At 39.7% G+C, this 27,550-nt stretch overlaps 1 protein-coding gene across 1 annotated transcript; it reads left to right on the top strand.

Moving 5' to 3' along the window:
- Positions 1 to 1,005: 1,005 nt before the first annotated feature.
- On the top strand, positions 1,006 to 27,022 carry LOC139131431 (polyglutamylase complex subunit TTLL1-like). Its single transcript, XM_070697470.1, is given in 14 exon segments — positions 1,006 to 1,284; positions 1,823 to 1,888; positions 10,102 to 10,244; positions 17,792 to 17,896; positions 18,913 to 18,988; positions 19,302 to 19,436; positions 19,904 to 20,012; positions 22,422 to 22,467; positions 22,470 to 22,501; positions 22,823 to 22,885; positions 23,168 to 23,254; positions 23,758 to 23,867; positions 25,341 to 25,394; positions 26,036 to 27,022. Coding segments are annotated over 14 exon segments (1,266 nt in total). The 5' UTR covers positions 1,006 to 1,168; the 3' UTR covers positions 26,160 to 27,022.
- Positions 27,023 to 27,550: the final 528 nt, after the last annotated feature.

The raw sequence follows: 27,550 nt of genomic DNA, 5'->3' as shown, positions 1-27,550 counted from the left end.
GAGGGGCGGAGGCATTCTGCCGTGTCTACATGGATATTCGAGAAAACCCGTGTTTGGGATAGATTGTGAATTTTGATAATGTGATATAATGTGCAAATCTGTAACAGCCCCACCCCCAAGTTATTGTGAAACCTGCACCGAGCACCTGCCTTGTCATTCAGAACGCCGGGCGAACGGGCGGGGACCTGTGGAGCGCCCGCAGGCGAGGCATTTAAAACATACCATGGGCATACATTGCAACATTGTGTTGTGTACTTGGGCATGTAGCCCACAGGCGTGATGTTTTCTGGGTAGTTTCTATAAGTGTAGTTTATTCTACGTTTCGACGTAGGCTACTGAAGAGAACGTCGAAACGTAGAATAAACTACACTTATAGAAACTACCCAGAAAACATCACGCCTGTGATGTAGCCGTGGTGATATGCGATTCAGGCGTTTCGGAGCTTCCTAATATGCAGCAAAAACCGGGTGTTTAACCTCAGTGTGAGGACTGACATTACAATCGACCGAGCGATCGATCCACCATGAACGCGTAAACGTTCTGTGGTTCACGGATCCACCGACGAAAGCCAGAAACCGTGAACTTATAGCCAATTATTCGAAAAAAAATAATTATATAGGGTCACTATTTTGTATAAATGTTGATATTTATATAAATTTTTAAAATTCATTATACACTTTTTAGAATTTATTGTGTTTTCCTTCTTTTATAAAAATGATTTACTGTTGATCGATAAGACAGTCTGCAATTATTGAACTTCTTATGTCATTGACAAGATCAGATTCGGATTCTTATTTTGTCCTAAAGGTTTCTAAATTGACTTCACCACTCTCCTTCAACATTCTTAATTTTTTTCCATCTAAAAATTTTTGTTATTCTAATGATTTAGAGTCAATAAAATATTAGTATTTCACGTGAGGTGTTTCTTGTTTCCACCGACATAGGCATCCGAAGGGAACCGAGCCCCATGCCGAATCTGATACTAATAGTAAATGCAGTATTGCCCAGTCGCGGCGTAGCAACTGTGGTTCAGTACAGTTCGGCCAACCTTTTCAATCCCATTCCTAGCAGGTAGAAAGCGACTTGAATCTTAAATGTCCCTTTCGAGCGAAATGTAAATGATAGGTTGGACACACGCGAAATTGTTTTGTTCGTTGAGCCGTCCAAGATGTCGGGACAGAAGGTGCGATGGGCCTGTGACATGGACAAATCGGTCCTGCTTGGAAATTTTGAAAAGCGCGGTTGGGTCCAGGCGTCACAGGATGAGGACTGGAATTTTTACTGGTAAGTCACAATCCAAGCAAGGTTGTTCGCGCCTAAGGCGCTCGTGAACTGATGCACACCACACAGCGGCCGCCGTGTCCCGGTTCACAAGCGACTGTGTATGAGGCCACAAAAGGTGTTGAAAGGCAGAGCCAGCAGCCGAATACTCCGTTTGCATGGACGTAAAAAAAGATGCCGTATGCCATAGAGGTAGAGAAGAGACTCCATGTGTAGGCTAGTATGGACGAAACAATGTTAACAGTATATCATGCATGTACCAATCGGGTTGTCGACTTAGTTGCATCAAAACTGCCCAAGGGAACCAAAAGCAAGGCTTTTGCTGTCGATATGTACTCCCCAGGACCCTTCGCGATGTTTTCCGAACTCAAAGAATTTCTATATACTTATTCAAAATGCCATATAAAAATGCACGCTTATCTCTCAGTCAAGGCCAAGTGCAGAGGCTGTTCTGAGCCATCATCCAGGAATTATTGGTAATACATGTATACTGTTTAAAACATTATGTCATAGATGTATCTTCTTGTATGTCCTGTTACAGGGCTAGTGTACAGACAACTCGCAACATTTTCAGTGTGGATACTGGATACAGACTTCAAGATGACCAGTAAGAGCAACTTTTCTATTTGATACATGTACTTCTTTTCTTTGGTACACCCTAATCCCCCCAACCATTTCGACCCTATCCGCTTTGCTCACCTCAACCACTCTACCCTTGTCACTGTGAGCCCCTCATACATGCACCTTTCCTTCAGTATAATTAAGGAGGCAAACTTGCATCATCATCTCAAAAGTATGTTGTCAATGTTTTTTCGATGCTCATGGGCTATGCCAGAATGCACCATGTGCCAAAAATTTCAATGGCCAAGGATAGGCTGATGCATTGTACATGGCCAATCATCACCACTTACTAAACATAGGCACTAGGCCCTGCTGGTACCTACATTTTGTGTATCAAAACGGAAAAATTATTGTTTTGAAGCAAACAGCTTTTCTCACAGAAATACCATAAATTCTCCCAGGCAATTTGCATGATATGTTTAGTAAAACATTGTCATACATGTACATATAACAGGAAAAGTGTGAAGTGACTAGGGTACCCAGGTCGAGGTGACCACAACAGCGACAGAGGGTGTGATACTGGGTTTGAAACATATAATATTTAAAGCCCAATCACTCCGCTCATGAATATAGCCTATTGTTAAGGATTGGGGATGCGGGTATTGTGGAGGCTACATCCATGCGGAAGATTAAATCATCTTAAGGGTGGGTGGGTGGGCAGCGCATTTATATCTCATGCACTTGCCTTCTTTTCTGCTCATATCTCCGCATCCGTTATTATACTATTCCTGCGGCAGCCTGGCCCTTATCTGTGCGAGGAATGACACATGTCTTGGTACTTCTTCTTTCTTTTATACTTCTCTCCATTTGATGAATATTCATGGAACTTAACACCTGGCGTAATTATATCGCTGCGTGGTTGGGCTGGCTTTGAATAATATAATATTAAAGCCCAATCACTCCGCTCATGAATATAGCCTATTGTTAAGGATTGGGGATGCGGGTATTGTTCCGGCCGTCCATTCCACACATTAAACATATATTATAATATTCTCCTCACTAAGTAACCCCATTCCTACAAACCCTTGCCTATAATTCTCTTCTTCCTCATCTAAACCACCACTAATACATGCGAACCACCATGCATCAGCCATTTATGAAACACGTTTTCCTATAAGACAGGACATCGGTATAAATTATGCCAGATTGTTTTATTATCTTCTTCCTTTAATATTGATACAGCGGTTATTAATTGCCATTTCACACGTGTACATACTATGGCTCAAAGGCCATCGTAAAACCCATTAGTTTCTCAGTTTGTTCATAACTTTGTAAGGTGCATAGATTTTTATCCACAGCTTCAACAAGCTTGTGTGCTGGGTCCTGAACTGACATTACATTTGACAATTTTGTATAATAATTAACCATCTCTTCCGACCGCCAACCAACGTGACGCATAAGGCTTTTGATATCAGTATCTGCCATGGCCAAGGTTACAGCGCATGCGCTCCTACAGCTGTGAGGAGTCTCGCCACAATCCATGTTTAATTCTTGGAGGTATAGTTTTAGGCGCTGATAAGACACTTGTGATGTTAAAGGGCGTTGTTCAATATCTCCGCTGGGGGTTGTCGGTCGGAAGAGATGTCCTCTCCTCAGATCAATACCTAAATCCTTAGCTAAACAAATATATTGTTCTACGGTGTTCACCGGACATAAGAACTTGTCTTCACATCTCCTTATCGCAAACATGTTAGTTGACCCTCCCCTGAGTGTCTTTCCAAATGTGTGATTAAACAAAAAAGCGGAGTTGTCTGGAAAACGTAAAATCTCTTGTGTTTTTACATTTCCCAAATCCCCAGCCCTATCACCCGAGAAGAACAGCACCTTAAAAAATGCTAGATCCCTTGCCAGAATGTATATTTGTGTGGGAGACTTTGCGACACCAATCTTCTGCATGATATGATGAAATAAAATTTTCATCTTTTGCATAAAGAGTGGCGGGGCTTGTTTGGGGGTAACATGTGCTTTCGCTTGCTCCTCCGACATTTTCTTTATGTATCTGACAACAATGTAAGCTTCTGCTGGGTTTTGTCTTGAAATAGAGAGTTCCTTGTATACAATGCGATAAAATGTTTTTAATTTGGATACCATATTTCTTAGCGTAGCAGCTTTTAAACGTTTTGGACACTGGCAGGGCGACACACCGGACTGACCCAGATACTGACACGTATCAGTGTGAACTTGGGTTTTTGCGTCGGTATCTTTTTGAATTAAAAACCGTACAATGTCTTCCGGGTTCGCCATTGTTAAATCTTTTGGGACAGGTAGTGAAGCTAGAAATTTCTCGAGCTGCTGAACAAGTCGATCTTTTTGTCTCTCATATGCTGATTTTTCCCCCAACAGTTCATGCATACGTTGATCGATATCTGCCAAAGTTTGTTGGTCATTTTCTCTGGCTGGATTCTGCGGTTTCACGTCTGGCTTCACGAGTTTTGTGTTACACGTTCGACAGTGGGAGCTTTCATTGTCATTTGAACAGCCACAGATCCAACAGAGTGCCTAGGGGGAAAAGACAGGAGGCGGTTTACAATCGCTCCGCGAGGTGGAATTTTTTTTTTTTTTTTTTTTTAGGGGGGGGGGGTGTCATGTGTCTGTTATGAAAAACGTGTTTGTCTTGTGTTCGTGTGTGAGAGTCATTATGTTTAAAATTCAAACCTTATCGCATGAAGTTCATGTGGCAACAGGCCGTCAATATAACCATGACGCGATGGGACAAGTATGATTCCTGATTGGCCCTTATCTCCAATTTTTCTACCGCTTTTGCATGATGTTGGATGGATATCCACCATGGGTCCACGAAGTTTCTTTTCGGAACGATAACAGTTGCACAGAGTTTTTTGTCTGCCAGGTGTTTTATCACCGGATGGACAAGATTGAACGGGGGATACACATACAAATTCTCGTGTGGAACGAAGGGGTGACTAAAAAAGTTTGTCCCTTCTGATTCGTATTGTTGGAATGGGGATACGAATCTTGCTACTTTGGCATTTGATGTGCATGCCATTGCATCAATGGTATGCGGGCCAAATTTTTGTTCAATATATTCCCATGTCTTTTGTGACAATGACGCATTCTTGTGGCTAATATCTCTAGAGGAAGCATCGGCAAGGTTATCTGCTGATGTTACATGTTGCACTGTCAGTTTTGTGTTGTTTTCCATACAAAGATAAAATATCTTCTTTATTATCTCGTTCATTGTAAGGACTTTGAGCCAACCGTATTCGCGTTCAAGGCTTGCACTACTGGTAGACAATCAACCCTAGCATCCACTCTAGCGTTCTTTGTCATGTTCTTTGAAGCGAGCAGGGTCCGATATAGTGCTTCGGCTTCTTTGACTACGATATGCTCCTGTTGCCAAGTATGTTCCCACATGTCACCTATTTCTTCAACATCGCCGCGATCTGTGCTAAGGGTGGCCCCCCATCTGAAAGAGCTAGAGTCCGTATAGATACGTAACGCGATATGATACTCTGGAAGCCAACCAAACGTGCCTGCTAAATCAATGATTTGGTGCCATTCCTGTAACTCTTGTTTAAGCGAACCTCGTATAGGTATGAAGTATGTCGCCTTTAAATTTGCTGTTGAAATAGATTTTGCCATATGTCTAATATAGATGCGAGCACAAGGTATTGCTAAGGCAAAACTCATACACTTTCCCATAAGTTTTTGTATAGTCTGGAGCGGAACTGCCCGGGCTGAGAGGACATCGTTTAAGAGGGCTAAAAATTTTTCTCTTTTATCATGGGGGATTGAGAATGACCTAGTAATTGTATCTACTGTAAAGCCGAGCATCACAATGGATGTTACTGGGATCAGAATACTCTTCTCGAGGGCAATAAAATAACCAGCGTCAATACATAATTTGGCTAGTATGAAAGCAGCAGACTCTGCCAATTCGTGACGACTAAATAGCGGACTTTGCTCACTTTTTAAATGTCGCAGTGGGCCACCATGTCTGTCATCGATATATTGTATACATGGGACGCCAAGGGATCAAGCATAGCTGGTGATACAGTACCCAATTGTGTGATACACGTATGCTGAAAGTTTCCAACCAAAAGGTGAAGTATTACACACGTACCACACCCCCGCCCACTGAAACCCAGACAGCTCCTATCTTTTTCAGACATTTTCACGTGGTCGTAACCACTTTTATCATCACACTTGAATTGTAAATCTCCCTGATCAAGATATCGACTGACTTCCACCAGGTGATCTAACTTAAAATCTACGTCCCTAATCCAAAGATTCAAGTAACGCATATCAATGCATAATCTAGGCTTCTTTGGTTCAATTGTGATGGGCATCACTAATTTTGGAGGGGAATCAATGCCAACTTTTCCCCATACAGAAATCGCCCCGGATTCTAATCTACTTTCCAGTGTGGAGGATATAAACTTTCCAAATTGTTGACAAGAGGGGTGATTCTTAAAGACCCTAATAGGCGGGGACATATGGTCGTAGACAATACCTTTAAACTCTCCCTTGAAATGCCTTATATAGGGAGAAATACTGACACCATTGGTAATCCATTCCATGATTAATAGTTTGTTGTCAAGTGGGTCTGTGAGAGTTTCCCAAACATCAAGATGGTTGTGAATTTCCCCCGCTATAAAGGTCTTAGGATTTCTAAAAGCAAGATGTGCAGGAGAGGCCATCATCGTCCCTCGAGCTATCGTGGATACAACCGGAGTAAGGGAAGGACCGTGTCTGGGGGTGCCCTCTAAAGACATCCAAGAGAAAGTCTTGCGGGCCTTGATGTCTGTATTAACTTGGTGTTCCAACTCCCAATGATGGGTGATACTCTGAAAAGAAAGGTACATTCCTTAAGAGGGCACCCAAGACAGGACCTGCAAGGCAGGTAGCCATAACATCAAAGGGCTTTGATGATCTCCCTCCCCGTCTAGGAGTACAGTGTCGCAACATAACAGGAACACAATACATATATGTATGCATATAATATAATTTGAATTCATTTTATCATAGTCGTATATACATAGGCTTGAAAATACTGCAATGTATAAATGTCATGCGTGTAAACTATTTCTTGTCTGGGCAATTTTTAGCGAAGTGGCCCACTTTCTGGCATGCGTAGCATTTAAACTCCCCGTTTCGCTTTGTGCGTCTGATTGAAATAAGGATTATAACGGGAAAATTTGGTTTGCGATCGAGAAATTTTGTGACCTTTGCCGCTATTTCTTCTTCCTCTTTGTTACCGAGTAGCAGAAATATCAAATGTCCCGCTCTATCTCCGAAATCATTGGTCTCAAACTGGGCCAAGACTGCTCTATATCTGGACAACTTGGGGTGCGCCATGTTGGTTGCTCTGTCCACCAATATTCTGAGTGCATTGAGTAGCTGTGGTCTGGAATTCCACGATGCGGTGTTGGCCACTTCCATCACTCTTTGCAAAGCCTCTTCAACGGATGCATTGCCAGCCGACTTCTCGAGCATATCAAACTTCTTTTGCAACTCCACCAATTGTTTTTGCATCTGTAATGCAATGAAACGCGTATTACTACCTCTAGTATAGCCAATCCGTTTTCTATGATTAACTGTGTCGCTTACACAATCACCTGCTCACTAGGACTCCTCGCTCACCAACGCACCCGCACTCATATACGATACCCGTACTCGCATATGACCACGGGCCGCGCAGGTGAAGAGCAGAACCCAAGCGAACACGTGACAGTGTCCCTCATAGACATCACATCGTCACATATTTCATTGTGTATACAAAATATTGCATATTCCCACCTGGACAACACACCAGCAACTGAAATCGTATATGCATAATGTCTTATGCGCTCCCTACATGGGCGACTAAGTGGCACCTCAGTTCAACTGAACTCGCGTGTACATAACACTCGTATGCCCCGCACAGGCAACATACGTCTCGACGCCCTTATATATACTACTCATGGCATAGGCAACATAACAACGCCCGATTTGCGTGTACACACTAGGTATATACGCCACATGGGATATACAACGTAACACCTTGACTGGCATATACATGGATACTCTCATAAGCCCCTCCATGGGGAACAACGTAACGCCTCGACTCACGTATACATAATTCTCATAAGCCCCACCTGGGCACACAACGTAACGCCTTGACTTCGCGTATACGTAATTCTCATAAGCCCCACATGGGCATACAACGTAACGCCTTGACTCGCGTATACGTGATTCTCATAAGCCCCGCATGGGCACACAACGTAACGCCTTGACTCGCGTATACGTAATTCTCATTAGCCCAGCATGGGCACACAACGTAACGCCTTGACTCGCGTATACATATTCTCATACGCCCCACATGGGCACACAACGTAACGCCTTGACTCGCGTATACGTAATTCTCATTAGCCCCGCATGGGCACACAACGTAACGCCTTGACTCGCGTATACGTAATTCTCATTAGCCCCGCATGGGCACACAACGTAACGCCTTGACTCGCGTATACGTAATTCTCATAAGCCCCACCTGGGCACACAACGTAACGCCTTGACTCGCGTATACGTAATTCTCATAAGCCCCACATGGGCACACAACGTAACGCCTTGACTCGCGTATACGTAATTCTCATAAGCCCCGCATGGGCACACAACGTAACGCCTTGACTCGCGTATACGTAATTCTCATAAGCCCGACATGGGCAACACAACGTAGCGCCCGCGCCTTGACTCGCGTATACGTCATACTTGTGTAGCATACAATAGAAAAGGAATTTATGGTCACTATGAAAACGTTACTACATACTGCTCTAAAACCCCCAGGAGGGCTGCACGAAATACGGAACAGTAGCACGGAGGGAGGCGAAACATGAAACAGAATGATGAATAAGAAATTCGTTTTCCTCGAACAGAATACAAGAGACAGCAGCATACCCTGGTAACGCACGTTTCCCGAGAAAAGCTTAATGCACATCTTTTTTTCTTTTTTTCTTTTTTTTCTATACTACTATGCGAAGTAAATACGCCATGAAACACACGTAACTAGCAAGGTAACAAAACGAGAAAATGAAAAAGGGAGTAACTACCGAGATGATAGGCTGAACGTGCATACAGAGCAAAAACTATCTGACTATACCAAACTACTTGCCCGCAAAGGGGTAACAATACATACGGAACAGAGTGAAGAGCTAAATGAGAAAACGGCTTCAATGCGTACTTTTCCGAAGAAAACAGGAATGAGTCGTATACACCAGGGGAACGGAACAAACGAATCTGCTCAACATACCTCATTGTGCCCCATTGTGTTTGGTTGTAGACTGGGCGTTAGTCGTGGCACTGCTGGTGAATTCCCGCTACTCCTTCAGTCGGCTGTTGAGCAATGCTAGCAGGTACTGGACGAGTGTCAGCAGACTGCGCCATTCCTTTGCAATGAGCTTCCACGAAAGTCGTTGCAGCCCGACGCGTGGCATTAGTCGCAGAAACCGTCTGAGTAACAACCTGGGGATGAGCCACTGAAGTTGTTGCAGTGGAGATGGTAGCGGTGGTGGGTGTAGAGGTGGAAGCCATCGTGAATCTGCCAAGACTGCTTTGCAGGGCCCTTATCTGTGCGAGGAATGACACATGTCTTGGTACTTCTTCTTTCTTTTATACTTCTCTCCATTTGATGAATATTCATGGAACTTACACCTGGCGTAATTATATCGCTGCGTGGTTGGGATTTGAAACGGACAGGGGTTGAGGTCATGACCTGCTTCTCTTTTTGTAGATGGTTGAGTTAACCAGGTATTATGAGATACATATTGTAACCATAGATCGACAAAATGCCAGGGCCTGTGGGGAAGAGCACAATCTGAAACAACGTTATACAGACTTAAAAATAGAAATGTACATGCAGAGAAGCAACCTTACTGACCAAAGGAATGTCACATTGTAAACTGTGTATGCAGGTGTCAAACCATATACCCTCAATCCACTTTGCGGAGGAACCCCATGTCATGCAAAGCATAAAAATTGTTGTATTTTGGCAGCCAGTATATTTTTATTGACAGCATGCAGAAAAGTTTTACTTGGGTTCCCCAGTCATGTGACCAGATACCAGATTCTATCAATACCATCATTATTAGGGTACAGTAGAAATGATAGCGTCATTCCAAAACATTTACCGGTCATCCCTAACTTAGAAGAGACACTGGTGCATAAACAATGTAGTTATAAGTTTTTTGTGTGTTTCTTCCATTGCAGAATTATCAATCATTATCCCAACCACTATGAACTGACAAGGAAAGACTTAATGGTGAAAAATATCAAGAGATATCGGAAAGATTTAGAAAAAGAAGGCAGTCCGTTAGCTGAAAAAGATGAAAATGGCAAATACATCCATCTAGGTAGGTACATATAATGTTATAGAGCCTCTTGTGGTATTATGATTTACATGATGTGGCATGATGGGAAGTATCTGAAACACGGCTGCATAGGCATATATACCGTATATATGTGTTTATTTCTTATTCACAGTGAACCTCCTTAGACAGTTATATGGACTTCATCAATTACATTTCTTGGAAGTATTTCAAGAGTTTTCTGGTTATAGGTGGAAATTCACAATGCCAAACAATAGTGTTTAAATTTTAACCTCTGGATTTTACGCACAGACCCTTGGTTTCTCCAGGGTCTTTGATGTGTTATGTAGGTCATTCCCCCACACTCATCATGACCTGAGTTCAATTAGTCTAGAACATTCTCAAGGTCACTGCCCTTGATGACCTCACAACCTTGAATTCAATTAGTCATGTTTGGAATGTTCTGGAAAGTTGATTAGTTGTGTGAGGGAGATAATTTTAGAACAGTAATTAGCATGTCAATAAAAGTTCTAGATTGTTCTTATATGCCTTTATAAAAGGGACGTGCACAGCTTCCAGTCAGACTTTTGGGATCGTGTCTCTTGTGTGTTACTAAACTCCAGCAGTAGTCATTCTCAAGACTTTTCAAGACCTTCACTGTCAACGCTGGATTTATACTGTGGACTTTGTGCAACTTCAAGCCTGCAAGCCAAAGGACTGTTCATTCATCCGACTGACTGTTACAACTCTGAGACTGGAGCTTGCCGTCCCAGCTGAGATAAGTAGTCTGTACACTTTAAAGCTTGTATCCTATCCCTAACTTAGCAATTAGTTTTATTTTCGTAATAAATTTTGTTTAAACGTTAACTGCTGAGTTCACCCTTTTGTTCGTTTTCTCTGCACGTAACAAATTGGGGGCTCGTCCGGAGACGAATATTTTGAGCCGTTTGACAACATTTTGCCAGCCTTTTCAAAACTACTGTACACTGTGAACTCAGCCAAATCCAATCATGGCGGAATTTAACCAGACGAATTTATGGATGACCTTGATCAGGACACATTTAATTCCCTCAGAAAAGACAACCTCATAGCACTGGCAAATTTCCTTAAAGTAGAAGTTAAAAGATCTATGCGCAAGAGGGAAATACAGTACCGTATTGCCAAACATCTAGTTGATTTAGGCCAATTTGAGGAATCCACCCTGAAAGATTATGAGCCCAAGTCTACCTCTGAACTCAGAAAATTAGAATTAGAAATGCAGACAAATTTGGAGATCAAGAAACTAGAATTACAAATGAGAGAAAAAGAATTACAAATGGAAAAAGAGAGACAGGCAGATTTGGAGCTTAAGAAATTGGAATTAGAAAAGGAAATGAAAGAAAAAGAATTGCAAATGGAAGAAAGACAGAAAGAAAAAGAAAGGCAGGAAAGATTAGAAATGGAAGAAAGACAGAGAGAAAAAGAATTGCGATTAGAAGAACAGCGATTACAGGTAGAAAATAAAACGTTTAGAGCTTGGACAGTCAGGAAAATTCTTCCCTTCGGACAAGTTTGACATCACTAAGCATTTCAGGTTAGTTCCCCCTTTCCAAGAAAAGGATGTTGACAAATATTTTCTCCATTTTGAGAAAATTGCTCAGAGTCTGAATTGGCCTAAGGAGTCCTGGTCTATGCTTTTGCAGAGTGCTTTGGTGGGTAAAGCCAGAGAAATTTACATTCAGTTGTCAGTAGAGCAGGCTTCAGATTATGATTCTGTGAAGGAATTAATTCTCAAGGGTTATGAGTGGTGCCTGAAGCGTACCGTCAGAAATTTAGGGATTGTGAGAAGGCGAAAGACCAAACTTATGTTGAATTTGCTCGAACAAAAGAACAACTGTTTGATCGCTGGTGTTCTTCTGAAAAGGTCAGTCAGAATTATGACAAATTACGACAACTTGTTTTGATTGAGGAATTTAAAAGGTGCATCCGGAGTGACATCAAGACGTTTATCAATGAACAAAAGGCAGATACATTAGAGGTTGCTGCACGTTTGGCCGATGATTATTCATTGACCCACAAATCTTCATTTCTCAGCAAACCATCCCAGTCCTTTTCATACAGAAACAATGCAGGTAAATTTAACTCCTCCTTTTCATCCAAGAATTTCTCAAAGGAGAGTAGGAAATCAAATGACAGCAGTTCACACAGTTCAAGTAACACTCCCACATCATCAGATCCCAAGTCTCAATCTCCTTCTGACAAACAGTTTGGTACACTTTCTTGTAATTATTGTAAGAAAGACGGCCATTTAATGTCAGAGTGTTTCAAATTGAGAAGAAAACGTGAAGGTCAAAGTGGTCAAAGTGGATCTAAGCCCACCGGCTTTATTTCTTCATCAACTCAATTAGAGTCTAATAATGTGTGAACACATTTTCTGAGGTTAAACCCCTCTTATCCCCAATTAATGAGGTCAAGGTCAATTCTTCACAAGATAGCATTATGGGTATTTTCGAACCATTTATTCATAATGGTTTTATATCACTTTCTAGTGATTTCTCTTCCGCTACCCCTGTCAAAATTTAAGAGATACCGGGGCTTCCCAGTCTCTTTTGTTGGCAGATACCCTGCCGTTTTCTGAAAAGTCATTTTCAGGTTCTAAAGTTCTTATTAAGGGGTAGATTGCAATGACTTTATTCCTGTTCCTCTCCATAATGTCTATTTGTCTTCGGACTTTGTTTCTGGACCTGTGACTTTAGGTATTAGGCCTTTTTTGCCTTTTGAAGGGATTCACCTTCTTCTTGGAAACGACCTTGCTGGGGACAAGGTCATTACTAATCCACTTGTGACTGATAATCCTAGTTTAGATCAGGATCCAGAGCCAATTGAACAAGAGATACCCGATTTATTTCCTTCATGTGCCATTACTCGAGCCATGTCAAAGAAAACTTCCGAGAATCAAAATACTCTCAAAAATAATGTCACAGATGTTGACTTAAATGACACCTTTCTCAGTCAGGTGTTTGACACGGATCATTCCGTTATCCCTCGTGGATTTGAAACTTCCAGTAAAACTTCTGCTGACCAAAGTCAGACATTTTCTAGATCAAATCTCATTGCAGAACAACACAAAGACCCAGATATTTTGTCTTTGTTTGACAGGGTAGATGATGAAGGTAAAACTTCAGATAGCTCTGTTTCCTATTATACAAAATCTGGTATTCTCATGCGTAAATGGAGACCTCCAGACGTTTTGGTTGATGACGATTGGGCTATAAAACATCAAATTGTGGTTCCAAAGCCCTATCGTGCTGAAATATTGCGCCTGGCCCATGAAACCCCCTGGGCTGGTCACTTAGGAGTCAGGAAAACTTATCATAAAATTCTCAGTCACTTTTATTGGCTAATCTCAGGCAGGATGTAGCACATTTCTGTAAAACTTGTCACACATGTCAAATGGTAGGAAAGCCAAATCAGACCATTCCAAAGGCCCCTTTACAACCAATTCCTGCATTTCAAGAACCATTTAGTAGGATACTAATAGACTGTGTTGGGCCCCTACCAAAAACAAGATCAGGAAATGAGTATATGTTGACAATTATGTGTACATCAACCCGGTTCCCAGAAGCCATACCACTGAGAAACATAAAGACAAAGACTATAGTGAAAGCTTTAGTCAAATTTTTCACTTTATTTGGCCTCCCTAAATGTGTCCAGTCCGATCAAGGCTCCAACTTTATGTCTGGTATTTTTCAACAAGTAATGGATCAGCTAGGCATTAAACAGTATAGGTCATCCGCCTATCATCCAGAAAGTCAGGGTGCTCTTGAGCGATTTCATCAAACTTTGAAAAACATGATTAGGACCTACTGTTTTGACACAGAGAAGCAGTGGGATGAAGGAATTCATTTTCTGCTCTTTGCTGTTAGAGAGTCAATTCAAGAGTCTCTTGGTTTTAGCCCATTTGAGCTTGTATTTGGACATACAGTCCGTGGCCCACTTAAGCTCGTTAAAGAGAAATTCCTATCAGACGATGATGATTGTCTGAATATTTTGCAATATGTGTCAGATTTTCGTACGAAACTCTCTAAAGCATGTGAATTAGCCAGAGAAAATCTTGAGTCATCTCAGCAGTCAATGAAAACCAAATATGATAAAAACACCTCAAAACGGAAGTTTGAACCAGGTCAAAAAGTTCTTGTTCTACTTCCAATTCCTGGCAAACCACTCCATGCTCGTTACTTTGGGCCATACCTAATTGATAAGAAATTGAGTGATTTAAATTACATCATAATAACACCTGACAGGCGAAAACAAAAACAGCTATGTCACATAAATATGCTTAAGCCATATTTGGATAGGGATAATCCTACTATAACTCAGCCTGTCAGTGCAGTCAGTTCAAACCATTATGAAGATAGTGATACTGAAACTGACTTGAGTGAAAATACTCTAAACTCAAAGCTGGGCTCGGTCAAGCTTCAGAACTCAGAAATCCTGGAGAAGCTGGAGTCTACAAAGTTGGCACACCTCCAGCCAGAACAACAACAACAGGTGAAAGAACTGCTCCATGAATATAAACACCTGTTTCAAGATGTTCCAACGAGGACAAACGTCATCTATCACGACGTTGATGTTGGGGACAGTAAGCCTGTAAAACACAACATCCATACAGACTGAATCCAACAAAAGCGAAATATCTCCAGGAAGAAGTCAAATACCTGCTGGACAATGACTTTATTGAACCCAGTAAAAGTAACTGGAGTTCGCCGTGCATACTTGTTCCCAAATCAGATCACAGTTATCGTATGTGCACAGACTTTAGGAAGGTCAACACTTTAACAAAGACAGACACTTTCCCAATCCCGAGGATTGATGACTGCATCGACCGAGTGGGAAAAGCCAAGTATGTGACGAAATTTGACCTACTGAAGGGATTTTGGCAAGTCCCTCTGACGGATCGTGCTCGTGAAATATCCGCCTTTGTTACACCAGACGGATTGTTCCAGTACAAGGTGATGCCATTCGGAATGAAGAACTCTCCGGCAACGTTCCAACGGATGATCAACGACGTCATATCCGGGCTAGACGGGTGTGCAGCCTACGTTGACGACGTCGTCCTGTATAGTGACACCTGGGAGGAACACATCAAGCTCATGCGGAAGTTCTTTGAGAGACTGAGCAAAGCAATGTTGACTGTCAACCTTGCCAAATCTGAGTTTGGTTGGGCGAGGGTAACTTACCTCGGACATACTGTAGGACAGGGTGAGGTAAAACCTGTTGATGCCAAAATCAGTGCCATTTCAAGTTTTCCCATACCAAACTGCAAACGACAACTGATGCGCTTTCTCGGTATGGCTGGTTACTACAGAAAATTCTGTCCAAATTTCTCCACAATTACTGAGCCTTTGACTAACTTACTTAAAAAGAAAGTAAAGTTTGTTTGGTCAGAGCAATGCCAATAGGCATTTGATATACTTAAAGCCATACTTCAAAGTGCTCCAGTGTTGTCTGCACCAGATTTCACTTTGCCATTCAAATTAGCTGTGGATGCTAGTGATACGGCTGCTGGTGCTGTTTTATTGCAAGAGGATAGTCATGGTATAGATCATCCTGTTTGCTATTTTTCACGCAAATTTAACAAATCCCAGAGAAACTACTCTACAATTGAAAAAGAGTGTTTATCTTTGATATTAGCTTTACAGCATTTTGAAGTTTATGTTACTTCTTCAAATCAGCCAATAGTGGTTTATATTGATCACAACCCTCTTGTTTTTCTGCAGAAATTTAAAGGCAAAAATCAGAGATTGCTAAGATGGAGTTTAATGTTACAGGAGTTTAATCTTGATATTAGACATATCAAAGGCAGAGACAATTTAATTGCAGACTGTCTCTCTCGTATTTAGACTTCATTGTTGTTCACTTTCAAGAAATTTTACTTTAGAGTAAAAAAAAAAAATTGAGTACTTAAATCTTTTCCAAGATTACATTTGCAAAAGAAAGATTTTTCTTTGAAAAATTTTCTTTTTTTGAAGAGGGGGTGTGTTATGTAGGTCATTTCCCCCACACTCATCATGACCTGAGTTCAATTAGTCTAGAACATTCTCAAGGTCACTGCCCTTAATGACCTCACAACCTTGAATTCAATTAGTCATGTTTGGAATGTTCTGGAAAGTTGATTAGTTGTGTAAGGGAGATAATTTTAGAACAGTAATTAGCATGTCAATAAAAGTTCTAGATTGTTCTTATATGCCTTTATAAAAGGGACGTGCACAGCTTCCAGTCAGACTTTTGGGATCGTGTCTCTTGTGTGTTACTAAACTCCAGCAGTAGTCATTCTCAAGACTTTTCAAGACCTTCACTGTCAACGCTGGATTTATACTGTGGACTTTGTGCAAATTCAAGCCTGCAAGCCAAAGGACTGTTCATTCATCCGACTGACTGTTACAACTCTGAGACTGGAGCTTTGCCGTCCCAGCTGAGATAAGTAGTCTGTACACTTTAAAGCTTGTATCCTATCCCTAACTTAGCAATTAGTTTTATTTTCGTAATAAATTTTGTTTAAAACGTTAACTGCTGAGTTCACCCTTTTGTTCGTTTTTCTCTGCACGTAACAGATGTACATGTATATTACCTGCCATACTGGTATATGTACATTTCTGATTTTCCTATGGTACCTTACTTTTTCTGTTATGAATTGTACATATGACACTGAAACAGACATTCACGCACCATTTCGCACTTTAAAAACCAGAATGTGCACTGTGTTACGTGTACTAATAACATGAAGACTACAGATGGAAGTGCATGGAAGGCTACACGCAAGGACATAAATGTTATTGAAAGACAATATATGGAATGTGTTGTACTTTCACTATGTACATGTACATACATGCCTTACACATCTAATGTACTAATACACATCGTTACAGATTTCCACACTCTTTGCTCCAAAACCAACTTAAACCACACCACCTCATCCCATAATAATCTGCACCAAAACCACCTCATACCAAAACGTCTTTGATCCAAGAATCGCGTTGCTTTCAATCCATTTTGCCCCAAAACAACTCCACTTGGCTCCAAACTGTCAACAACCAATACAGCTGAAAATAACTCACCAAAGTAACCAAAAGTCTTAACAGTGAACGCAGTTTGAGAAACTGAAGTCAAGGCACCAGTTCAAGTTGTAGCTTCCACCATCAACCCTAGAAAGACAATATAGTCAGACAGCATAATTGCAAGAAAACACCTTTGTCACTCATAGAGCGACAATTTTAAATGTGCTCGAGGCCTCTTCAACACATTTGCGTGTTTCTTTTGTTTTTAATTCTACTGTTTATGGTTTCTGCAAAACGAAAAGGTTCACCGTGAAAATGTGTTGACACAGTAGTGCATCCAAGTTATATGTAAAAATACTACACTGTTACCCATGGTAGTTTTGAGACTTGCTTGTTTTTTGGTGAAGTGGTTTTACCGTAGCAGGTTGTACTCGGGACGAGGTTGTTTTGGTGTGAAATGATTTTTGTATGAAGCGACTGGATCCCGATGCGCATAGTACGACATATGTATATCACCATTGTTTTGTAACTACTGTCTTTTTATTTCATTTTCAGATTTTCTTCCTGTAACCTTTCTGCTGCCAGCTGATTATAATTTATTTGTGGAAGAATTCAGAAAGAATCCGTCAAGTACATGGATCATGAAGCCTACTGGCAAAGGTTAGCGTGACAGATAGTTTTCCATTCCAATAAAGTAAATATCAAGGTGAAAAACCAACTCACCATATACCAATGCATGAGACTGATAAAAAACGAAAGACATTGATTCTGGTGATTAGATTCAGTTATTTGGCATGATGAATTTGAATGAAGTAATTCCCACTGCATTCATTCCAAATAATAGTACAGTAGATGGACAAATTTAGTGATTTTTCATAGCAGAAGTCCTTTCACAGGCACTTACATGTAGTGTAAGTTTTGTGTTACCGAAACTACAGGGATGTACCAGTACTAGACTAAAATTTAAAGATCCATTAGCTGTAACTTTGGTCATTTTAAATTTTGTTGTTCTGTGTATCATCTGCAGTTTCTGGTTTGAATCCCTGAACCATGGAGAAATTTCTAATATTTAGCTCATAAATATACCCTATATGAGTATAATCTGCATTGTTATTGTTTAAATTTTGTATTCAGGTCCGGACTAGAATACATTTATCAACAATAACAATGGTCATTTCACATACACAGGCTGTGTTGGCAAGCAGGACACCGGGCATTGGTCATGATGATCGGATTATAGTAAAATTCTGTAGTTGATACATTGAAACAGAGTAGTGAAAAATAAGTCAAAGTTACAGCTAATGTCCCTTTAACTGAAATAGGGCTAACAACACTAAAGTTTTGAATTCAATTATAATGCCACTGCCTTTCCACGTACGGAATCAGGCACAAAGTGACAGTCATTTTGTTACTGTTCAATATTTGTATACGCACATGATGAAAATCATTAGAAATACCTTACATGTACATATTTGTATGTGAAAGTGAGTCTACATGTACTTTGTCTTTGTGAAACGAAAGCATCCCATTTTGACCATACGTGACAGTCCAAATATGATGGTAAAGTTCACTGACTGTACCTCAACACAAAATACTGTATGTTGTGCATTGCTATGTGCATTGCTATGAACACATGATAATCTGATGTTTATATGCCATATTGTGTGTTATTCCAGCCCGGGGTATCGGTATTTTCTTAATCAACCGACTATCACAGTTAAAGAAATGGTCCAGAGACAGCAGGACATCATCGTGAGTAACATATATATAATCTGTATGTCACTTTTTAAAAGAACAAAAAACTTGAAATACAGCCCACATGAAAACCTGAGTCAAAGTCAATGCTTTTAAACCTGTTAGATATCACTACCATGGCATCAATGTTGCAATGAAGATGTACTTCTGAGATTGAAGTCAAATACATGTCTCTGCTTAAACGATCAGTTTGCACCAGTATTACACAGATTTCCACATGGTCACTATTCTTGATACATCAGCAGTGTACGTGTCTCATACAACCTGATATATCGTCTGCCTATATTGTCTGCCTACTTCCCATTTCCAGTTTTGCAGCACCATCAGCCAAAGATGCCTACGTCATATCCAAGTACATCGACAACCCCTTGCTGATTGGAGGAAAGAAGTTTGATTTGAGATTGTATGTTTGTGTGACATCATACAGGCCACTGAAGTGCTATATGTGAGTCCAACGTAATGTTGAAGTCTTTCTCAATTCTATGTGTATGAGTTTAGCCAAAATATTGAAATCACAGGGTTTAGCGAAATCTTTGTGAAAATATACATTTACCCCTTGTATGGTGTGAGTATTATTGTTATTGGCTTATGTACATGTAGGGTGACACTTTATTTGCATGAAGTGTTTGCCATCAAAAGTTGTGTTAGATGTATATTTACTGGTGTTAATTTTCCAAACTAGAGAATTTTTGATGTCATTAAAAAAATGACAAAATTAGAGTAAACTTTTATCTATCAAATATAAGAAATGTGATAACATTCCATTCACACTGTCACAGCAGTTGTCACGCTCTGGCCGGTAAGGCCCATTGCTGTCAGCTAATGCATACATCTAGATCTCGGTGTTTTGGTAGCCTTGAAATTGCAGGACATATAGGGAAGTGTAATTTTGCTTCTATTTTGTCATTGTAGATACAAACTAGGATTCTGCAGGTTTTGTACGGTCAAGTACACCCCAAACACTACGGAGTTGGACAACATGTTCGTACATCTTACAAATGTTTCCATCCAGAAACATGGGGTGAGTACTGGTACACTTTTGTTTATGGGACCAAATGAAATGTGTTTGATCATTTCCCTTGTGCAAATACATGTACCTGATGAAATGCTGATTTCCAACAGACAGCAGCATTTATAAATGAAATACTGAGTATATAATTGTACTAGTAGGAAATCTGCAAATTTCTACATATATTTAAACAGTTATTCTCCACAGCTTTGAATTCAGGGATTACCAATTACATAACAATATATAATTATAATATTTGTTTCTTGTGAAAATGTAGTCTTTTGTATAGTCATTGAAATATTTGTATGGTTATTAACATATGAATAGATTGCTCCAAGAATGGGGGTGGCCCAGTCCTCGAAATCCCCATGTGGAGAACCTGGTGTTATATACGTTTTCCATGTTGACCACCATCATGCTATTGTTTATGCCACGTGACCATACAACTTTACATGACACAGCAAATGTACTTAGTCATTTTCTTGCATACATTGTTGAGTTTTATCAATTATTTGCATTTGTATGCGGGTTTACTGTATAAAAGTTAATTGAATGGTGCCTTACAAGTCCATTGGGCTAGGCAACTCATAGAGTTGCAAGTCACAATAATAAACAATTACAACCATGAACAAGTGCGTGATGCGATGAGTTAGGTGTACGTTGGAGGTAAACTGTATGACAGTATGTATGAACTATATTGAGCATGACAGAGATACATGTAGCCACTTAACAGTACTATCCATGGAGTGTATTGTAGTTACATGTACTGTAAATACATGTAAACTTGCCTGATCAACAATCTTAAAGAAATGCAACTTGCTTCACATTAGAACAAAGGGTCCTCAGGCTCCGATGATAATGATGTTGTTGTTTTTATTATTGTTGTTGTTGTTGTTGAATATGCGCTGCAAAATTCAATACAGCCTAACTATACATGTGCGTTGTTGCCTAACTATACATTTGCGTTGCAAATTCAATACAGCCTAACATTACCCAAGGGTTGTCACTTCATTGCCACACACTTTTTTTTCAATCGCCAAAAATGCACCTAGCAAGCATCGAAATCGGTAAAATTTGACGTAGGGTCAAAGCACATTAGTCCTTCTCGATCATACTCAGACATTTTTACCTCTTACCCATGAAAAGTCGACAAATCGGCAGGTTTTCCGCGCATCTTGTCGTCTCTTATATTCCAGATTTAAAAGGCCCTGCGTTGTGTAAGTGACGTGGGCGCATTTCAAATCGAACCAATAGCAGAGCCCGTACTGAAAGAATGGGCCCGACGTGAAAACCCGGCAGTAACGTAAGTTTCTCACGTCTTTGGAAAGAACGTTCTCTTGCTATGGGTGAACTGGAACTGTTAAAGTTACCAGAATTCCATACGCAGACGCACGCAGACAGTGTCACCCATAGTCTTCAAAAGACGTAAGAAACTTACGTTACTGCCGGGTTTTCACGCTGGGCCCATCCAGCTCTGCTATTGGTTCGATTTGAAATGCGCCACGTGACTAGATCTTTCGTTGGGTATTTTAAATCTGGAATCAAGAGACAACGAGATGCATTGAAAAACCTGCCGATTTGTCGACTTTTCATGGGTAAGAGGTAAAAATGTCTGAGTATGATTGAGAAGGACTAATGTGCTTTGACCCTACGTCGAATTTTACCGATTTCGATGCTTGCTAGGTGCATTTTTGGCGATTGAAAAAAAGTGTGTGGCAATGAAGTGACAACCCTTGGGTAATGTTAGGCTGTATTGAATTTGCAACGCACATGTATAGTTAGGCAACAACGCACATGTATAGTTAGGCTGTATTGAATTTGCAACGCACATGTATAGTTAGGCTGTATTGAATTTGCAACGCACATGTATAGTTAGGCTGCAACGCACATGTATAGTTAGGCTGTATTGAATTTGCAACGCACATGTATAGTTAGGCTGTATTGAATTTGCAACGCACATGTATAGTTAGGCTGCAACGCACATGTATAGTTAGGCTGTATTGAATTTCGTAGCGCATACTTTGTTCTTTTCTGCAAATACTATCAACAACAACAACAACAATAATAAAAACAACAACATCATCATCATCGGAGCCTGAGGACCCTTTGATTAGAACTCAAATATTTCTAATCAATACAGTACAAAATTCCTGTGGCTTTAAACACTTTTATAATCAAATTACACAAAATTACATTTAACCTGTTCACCCGATTCCATGTAAACAGGTCCACAATCGTAATTGAGAACAGTGGTTTTGGGCTAAACCATGACAGTGAAAGCATTGATATGTTGCTTTCAATGAATTGTTCTTTTCGGACTTCACCCTTTCCCAAATGGTCTCTATACATGTACCTGCATTGTACATTATGTGTACTCAAGTACATTAACTGTGTGACTTATTATTTGTGTGAATATTGCAGGAAGAGTATAATCCCAACCACGGTGGAAAGTGGACTGTCCATAATTTGAAATTTTCCTGGAAGGCACACGTGGCAAGGAGGTAAAGAGTTTATGTCTTATACCGTTCATACCATTTACCATAACATTGATTGTATCTTTTTGATTCTGTCATTGTTGAAAGACTGTCAAGATGTTTATGAAATACACGAATTATTATCAATTGGACAATCCTATGAGATCAACAAGAACAGTCTATACACAAAATCAATACTTTGTAATAACAGATAAGAGTCGGTACACTTGAGCCACACTTACTAAAAATTTAATTTAAGGGGAGCTATTCTCTTGGTTCAGAGGAACTTTTTTTTGTGATTTTTTACATCATTTTCTGTTCATTATTAAGGCTTTTCTTGTACAACAGGTGACAGATAAATTGTTTGATGAAATGTACTGGCAGATAGTACATTCACTGAAAGCAGTTTCGGTAAGTTTGTTTGTTTAAGTTTTATAATGTATTTTTCATAATCATTTCACCCCCATTGAAAACAAGTGAACCAAAATTTGGTAGTGAAAAAGTTGATAAAATTTTCTCTGATTTCACAATTTTTATTTCATGCCGTTGTTTCTTTGGATGGTAAGATGTGAATACAACAAAATAAAGGTGAATTATCTGGACTGCAGACTTTCAATAGAGAGATCAAAATATTTCATGAACAAAGTTGCTGTGCATGTGTACACGTACTGAAGACTGTGTATCTTTTCACAGGGTGTGATGGCCAACGATAGACATTGCTTTGAATGTTATGGATATGATATTATCATTGATGATAACCTGAAACCATGGCTTATAGAGGTGAGTCGGTTGTTAATTTTGTTGTTAAAGGGGAGGGTTACCCAGCGATAGTATGTTCAGTAATAAAAAATCTATGAAAAAACTGGTGCAAAATCTGTCTTTGTTATAACTTTCATTTACCAATAGCTGGATGGCGCGATTCGCCAAAACTATAAAACAATAGAAATAATTTACCCCTTCCAGGCCCATGACGGACCCAAGCAAACTTTGCACACCATAATGTACTTGGTTTTGCCTCATATATATTGTGCAAAGTTTGCTTTCGTCCACCATCGGCCATGAAGGGTCATTTTTGCTTAACTATGGTGGATGATGAAAAGCATGGTGCAGTTACAGTGCACATTGCAATACTTTTGCTTTTCCTGTCACAGCACATACTATTTGACTCTCCATCGCCAAATACTCTACATTAAAGTGAGAATAATTTGTGCCGTAACATTTTACATGTGAAGCATACTAACCTGAGCAGTACAATTTCTATTTGATCTCTATTGCCCATGCAGGTGAATGCGTCACCATCGCTGACCTCCACCACAGCAAATGACAGAATCATGAAGTACAACCTCATTAATGACACCCTAAACATTGTCTGTCCAAACGGAGAAATACCTGAGTGAGTTTTCTATTTTCTGACTAATTGTCTTCACATTTACATTCAACATAATGTACTGTGACAGCCTTCATATGTATTGTGTTGTCCATCACTAATTTGCAATACTTTTCCAAAGATAGATGCGTTGTCGTGCTGAGTGTGGTGTTTTTTTATCACAGTTTAGAAGAATAGTTCAAACATTCAGAAACTCTGGTAGTATTTATGCTGTATGGTATAGACTGACTGAATTGACAAACCTTTGGGAACATAATGAAAAATTCTGGATGACCATAGTACTATCTGTTTACTGCCTTAAGGTGGTATGCACCTCGAAAGTGAAAGACTTAAACTTTTGCCCAAACTTTCCTGAATGAAACTTTCAACCTTTCTCTTACTGAATCAGCAATACAAATCATAGGTCACTGAGCAAAGTTTGAACTAAGGAAACAAATTACCCAACATTTTGTGATATTTGAAATTCAAAAATGGCCGCCATCCCGATGTTAACTCTATGGGAAAAAAGTAAATTTGGATTTTCAACAAGCTAAGACAATGAAATGTTTTCTTTCTCCGAGAGCTTTAAATGAGCCCCCACAAGTGGTATATCAGAAAAGAATTGCAGAAATTTGAGAGTCCGAATATCTGTCCCTGAGGCTTGTTTTTTTCCTTAACCCTGGTCTGTGTGCAGTGGTCAGGTTTAAAGTCTACATGTACATCAAACATTAGCTTACTACTGGTTGGCTTCAGAAAATCTACACAGTTGTCTGGATGTACTGATACAATTGATTAAAATCTGTGTATCTATTAACAGTATCAGCATTATCCTACCATGATAAATGCGCACCTACAAATGACAATGTTAAAATCTTCTGTAGGAATGCAGGTGTGCTGTAATGCATTTTCTTGTATGAAGTCTGTTCATTGAGTTAGGTAAAAATATAGCGTAGAATACAGGATACATTTTTAATACATAATTCGCATTATATGTACCCAACATAGCGTGCACTTGTTTTTATAGTTTGACAGAATTTCACTGACACAATAGGATACTTAGAGCAATATTACCATTTTGTTTATCTCAAATTCTAGGTACCTAAGTAAAATATAATTGTACTATCCATATTAGTCACAAGATTCTCATGAAGGACCATATTTTCAATATCGCGAATTTCTACAGGTAAAAACACATAAGCTTACAGAAGCAAATGTAAAGTTTTAGGTTATACAGGAATTGAATGCTAGCAATGTCTAATGATGAAAAGATGAAAAAGTTCAGCTAGTTTCAAGAACCAACAGAACTCTTTGCCGTGCCAGTGATTGTATTTTTGTTAAGGGTATTTATGAAATCATCATCTCAAACTTTTGAAGTCGACTTTTTACCCACAGTGCATTTCAGTATTATGTAGTTTGCCCCTTCATCCCCAAGCACAAGACAAAAGCTGTATACGGTAGCAAAAACTGTATTTCATGGGTGTTTTTTTCTTTTACATATAGTGTAAGATGGAATAAAGTTCCTTCCAAGGAAAGCTATGGCAACTATGAACTAATGTAAGTATTATGTAAATCAGAATTATTTTGCAAAGTACAAGTATTATGCATTATACTGCCTCGTTGAGAATGTATTCAAAATAATTATTCAGAGAAAATATGAGTTTCAGCATTTTTTGTTGACTTTCACACATCACATTTTGTATGTCCTCCATCTGGACGAAATAACAGAGTGTCAGGCATATGCAATTATAGTAATATGGGAAAGCCTACATTAGGGGATTTCTGTTATAAAATCAACAGATATTTATGAAGTTCTATGCACATTTTTGTCTGACGCTTTCAAATTCAAAATTTGCCATTGCTGTTTTCTGATAGCGTTTTTGCATTGACTGCCCTTAAAACATGGCTGAACATTTTTAGCTTTGGGATGTTTTGTGCAAAGAAAAATTATGGACTCTTAATAAGATGAAGAAAATTTCAGAAAATGTTCATTGTAATATTCAAGGCAATATAATGATTGATTAATTAGTCATTTCATCTTTGTTCACACTATTACGCTGAACTAAAAATTCCATCGACTGAAACCAGGTAATTTAAATCCAGAATATGTACAGTTTTTCTCTTATTTGTTTATGTAATGGTGCGATATTCTTGAACTGAGAATGAAATGACAGTTGTCGATGTGTTTTGTACAACAGATATGATGAAGAGTTATCCCAGTCTGAGGTGCTGGAGAGAGACTCAAAGAGCCGCATCGGAATTGCATCGCTGTCGGTGAGATCCAGAGACTCCAGAGCACGTCCAACGACTACCTGGAAGTAGGATGAATGGTTAGATAGTGGTTCTCTTCCCACTGATGTCATCAGGACACCCCACCACCACTGCAAAAAAATAATCATAAAACACATTTGCTTTCATTTCCTTGCGTCGTGAAGGATCCAACAGTTTGCATGTACCTGTTGCAAATGCCACGCAGAGCAGTATGGAACCAACCAACCCCCCCCTCCAAAAAAGTCACAAATCATATTTGCTTTCATTCCGTCATGTTCTGAAGGATACAACAGCTTGTATGTACCCATTGTCTTTGCCACTGCAGAGAAGTACGGAACTAAATTTGGTTATAATAGGCAGACATTCAACAGGAGGTAACTGGGTAACTATTGTATTGATTGTATTGATATCGTATTGGTGACATTTCTGCATTTCACTAGTGTCTTTGTGAATGCATGTGCCCGATACAACCAGTTTTACAAGATCATTCTAACAGGAATGGACAGATGTATTACACATAACATATTACTGTTGTTATTATACATCTGCATGTACCATCATTATACAGGCACTCAAAAAGTCGTACGGAACAGGCATCCCATAATACTGACTGTTTCAAGGCACTCCAAGCACAGCTCATCCTGTGAGTGCCCTGCATGTTCACTGTTCAACGGTTTCAAGAGATTTATTGGACGATTGCCAGAATTTTTCCTGCACTGAAAATCTGTTGTTGATGCTACATGTAGTATAATACATGTATTATGAACCATACACAGGTTTCAACACAGGGTTAAAAGCTCACTATGTCACACATTTGGCTCTGCAAAAGATTTGCTGGTCCTGTCTATTTGAGCATAGTCAGTGCTGCCACCAACATTATCTCATGACAGCAAATTATACTTTCTACCAGTTTTTGGAAGATCATATTAAAGTTGCTGTTTCGTCCAAAATACCTGACAAAAAATTAGTTGTTCAAAAGACTTTACCGGCTGTTCCAGAAATTTACTAGACCTGGGATAGTGGGCCAGCAGTTAGTTGTATCCTGCCATACACCAATGAAATTGATAAAGAAGGCATACATGCGTGGAAATCAGTTGCCGTGTTATGTGAATATTTGGAAAAGAAAAGATACAAAATTGGACTGTTTTACTTTGAAGTTGATCTTTTCAAACCTTGTCGTTTACTACATGTATGTAACAGAACCATACACTGGAAGAGACCACTAGAGAATTCAAAATGCAAGCGCAAGTTTAGTTAGGTAACAACCCCCTGCCATGGAATGGAATAATCCTTTTGTGAGCATTGTACCAGATATGAATCATTGATGCGTGTACACAAAGCCAGCGATGACTAGTGTTCACATTCCACTGGAAGCTAGTGTATTTACAAAGAAATTTCATGTTTAAAGAAGCCATTTGTGAGGCGTATCAACCTTAATCTAC

Source organism: Ptychodera flava, chromosome 1 (assembly GCF_041260155.1).
Source record: "Ptychodera flava strain L36383 chromosome 1, AS_Pfla_20210202, whole genome shotgun sequence".
In the NCBI taxonomy this organism is placed as follows: domain Eukaryota; kingdom Metazoa; phylum Hemichordata; class Enteropneusta; family Ptychoderidae; genus Ptychodera; species Ptychodera flava.
Note: the sequence above shows the minus strand (reverse complement) of the source record. Positions and strands in the feature narration are given on the sequence as shown.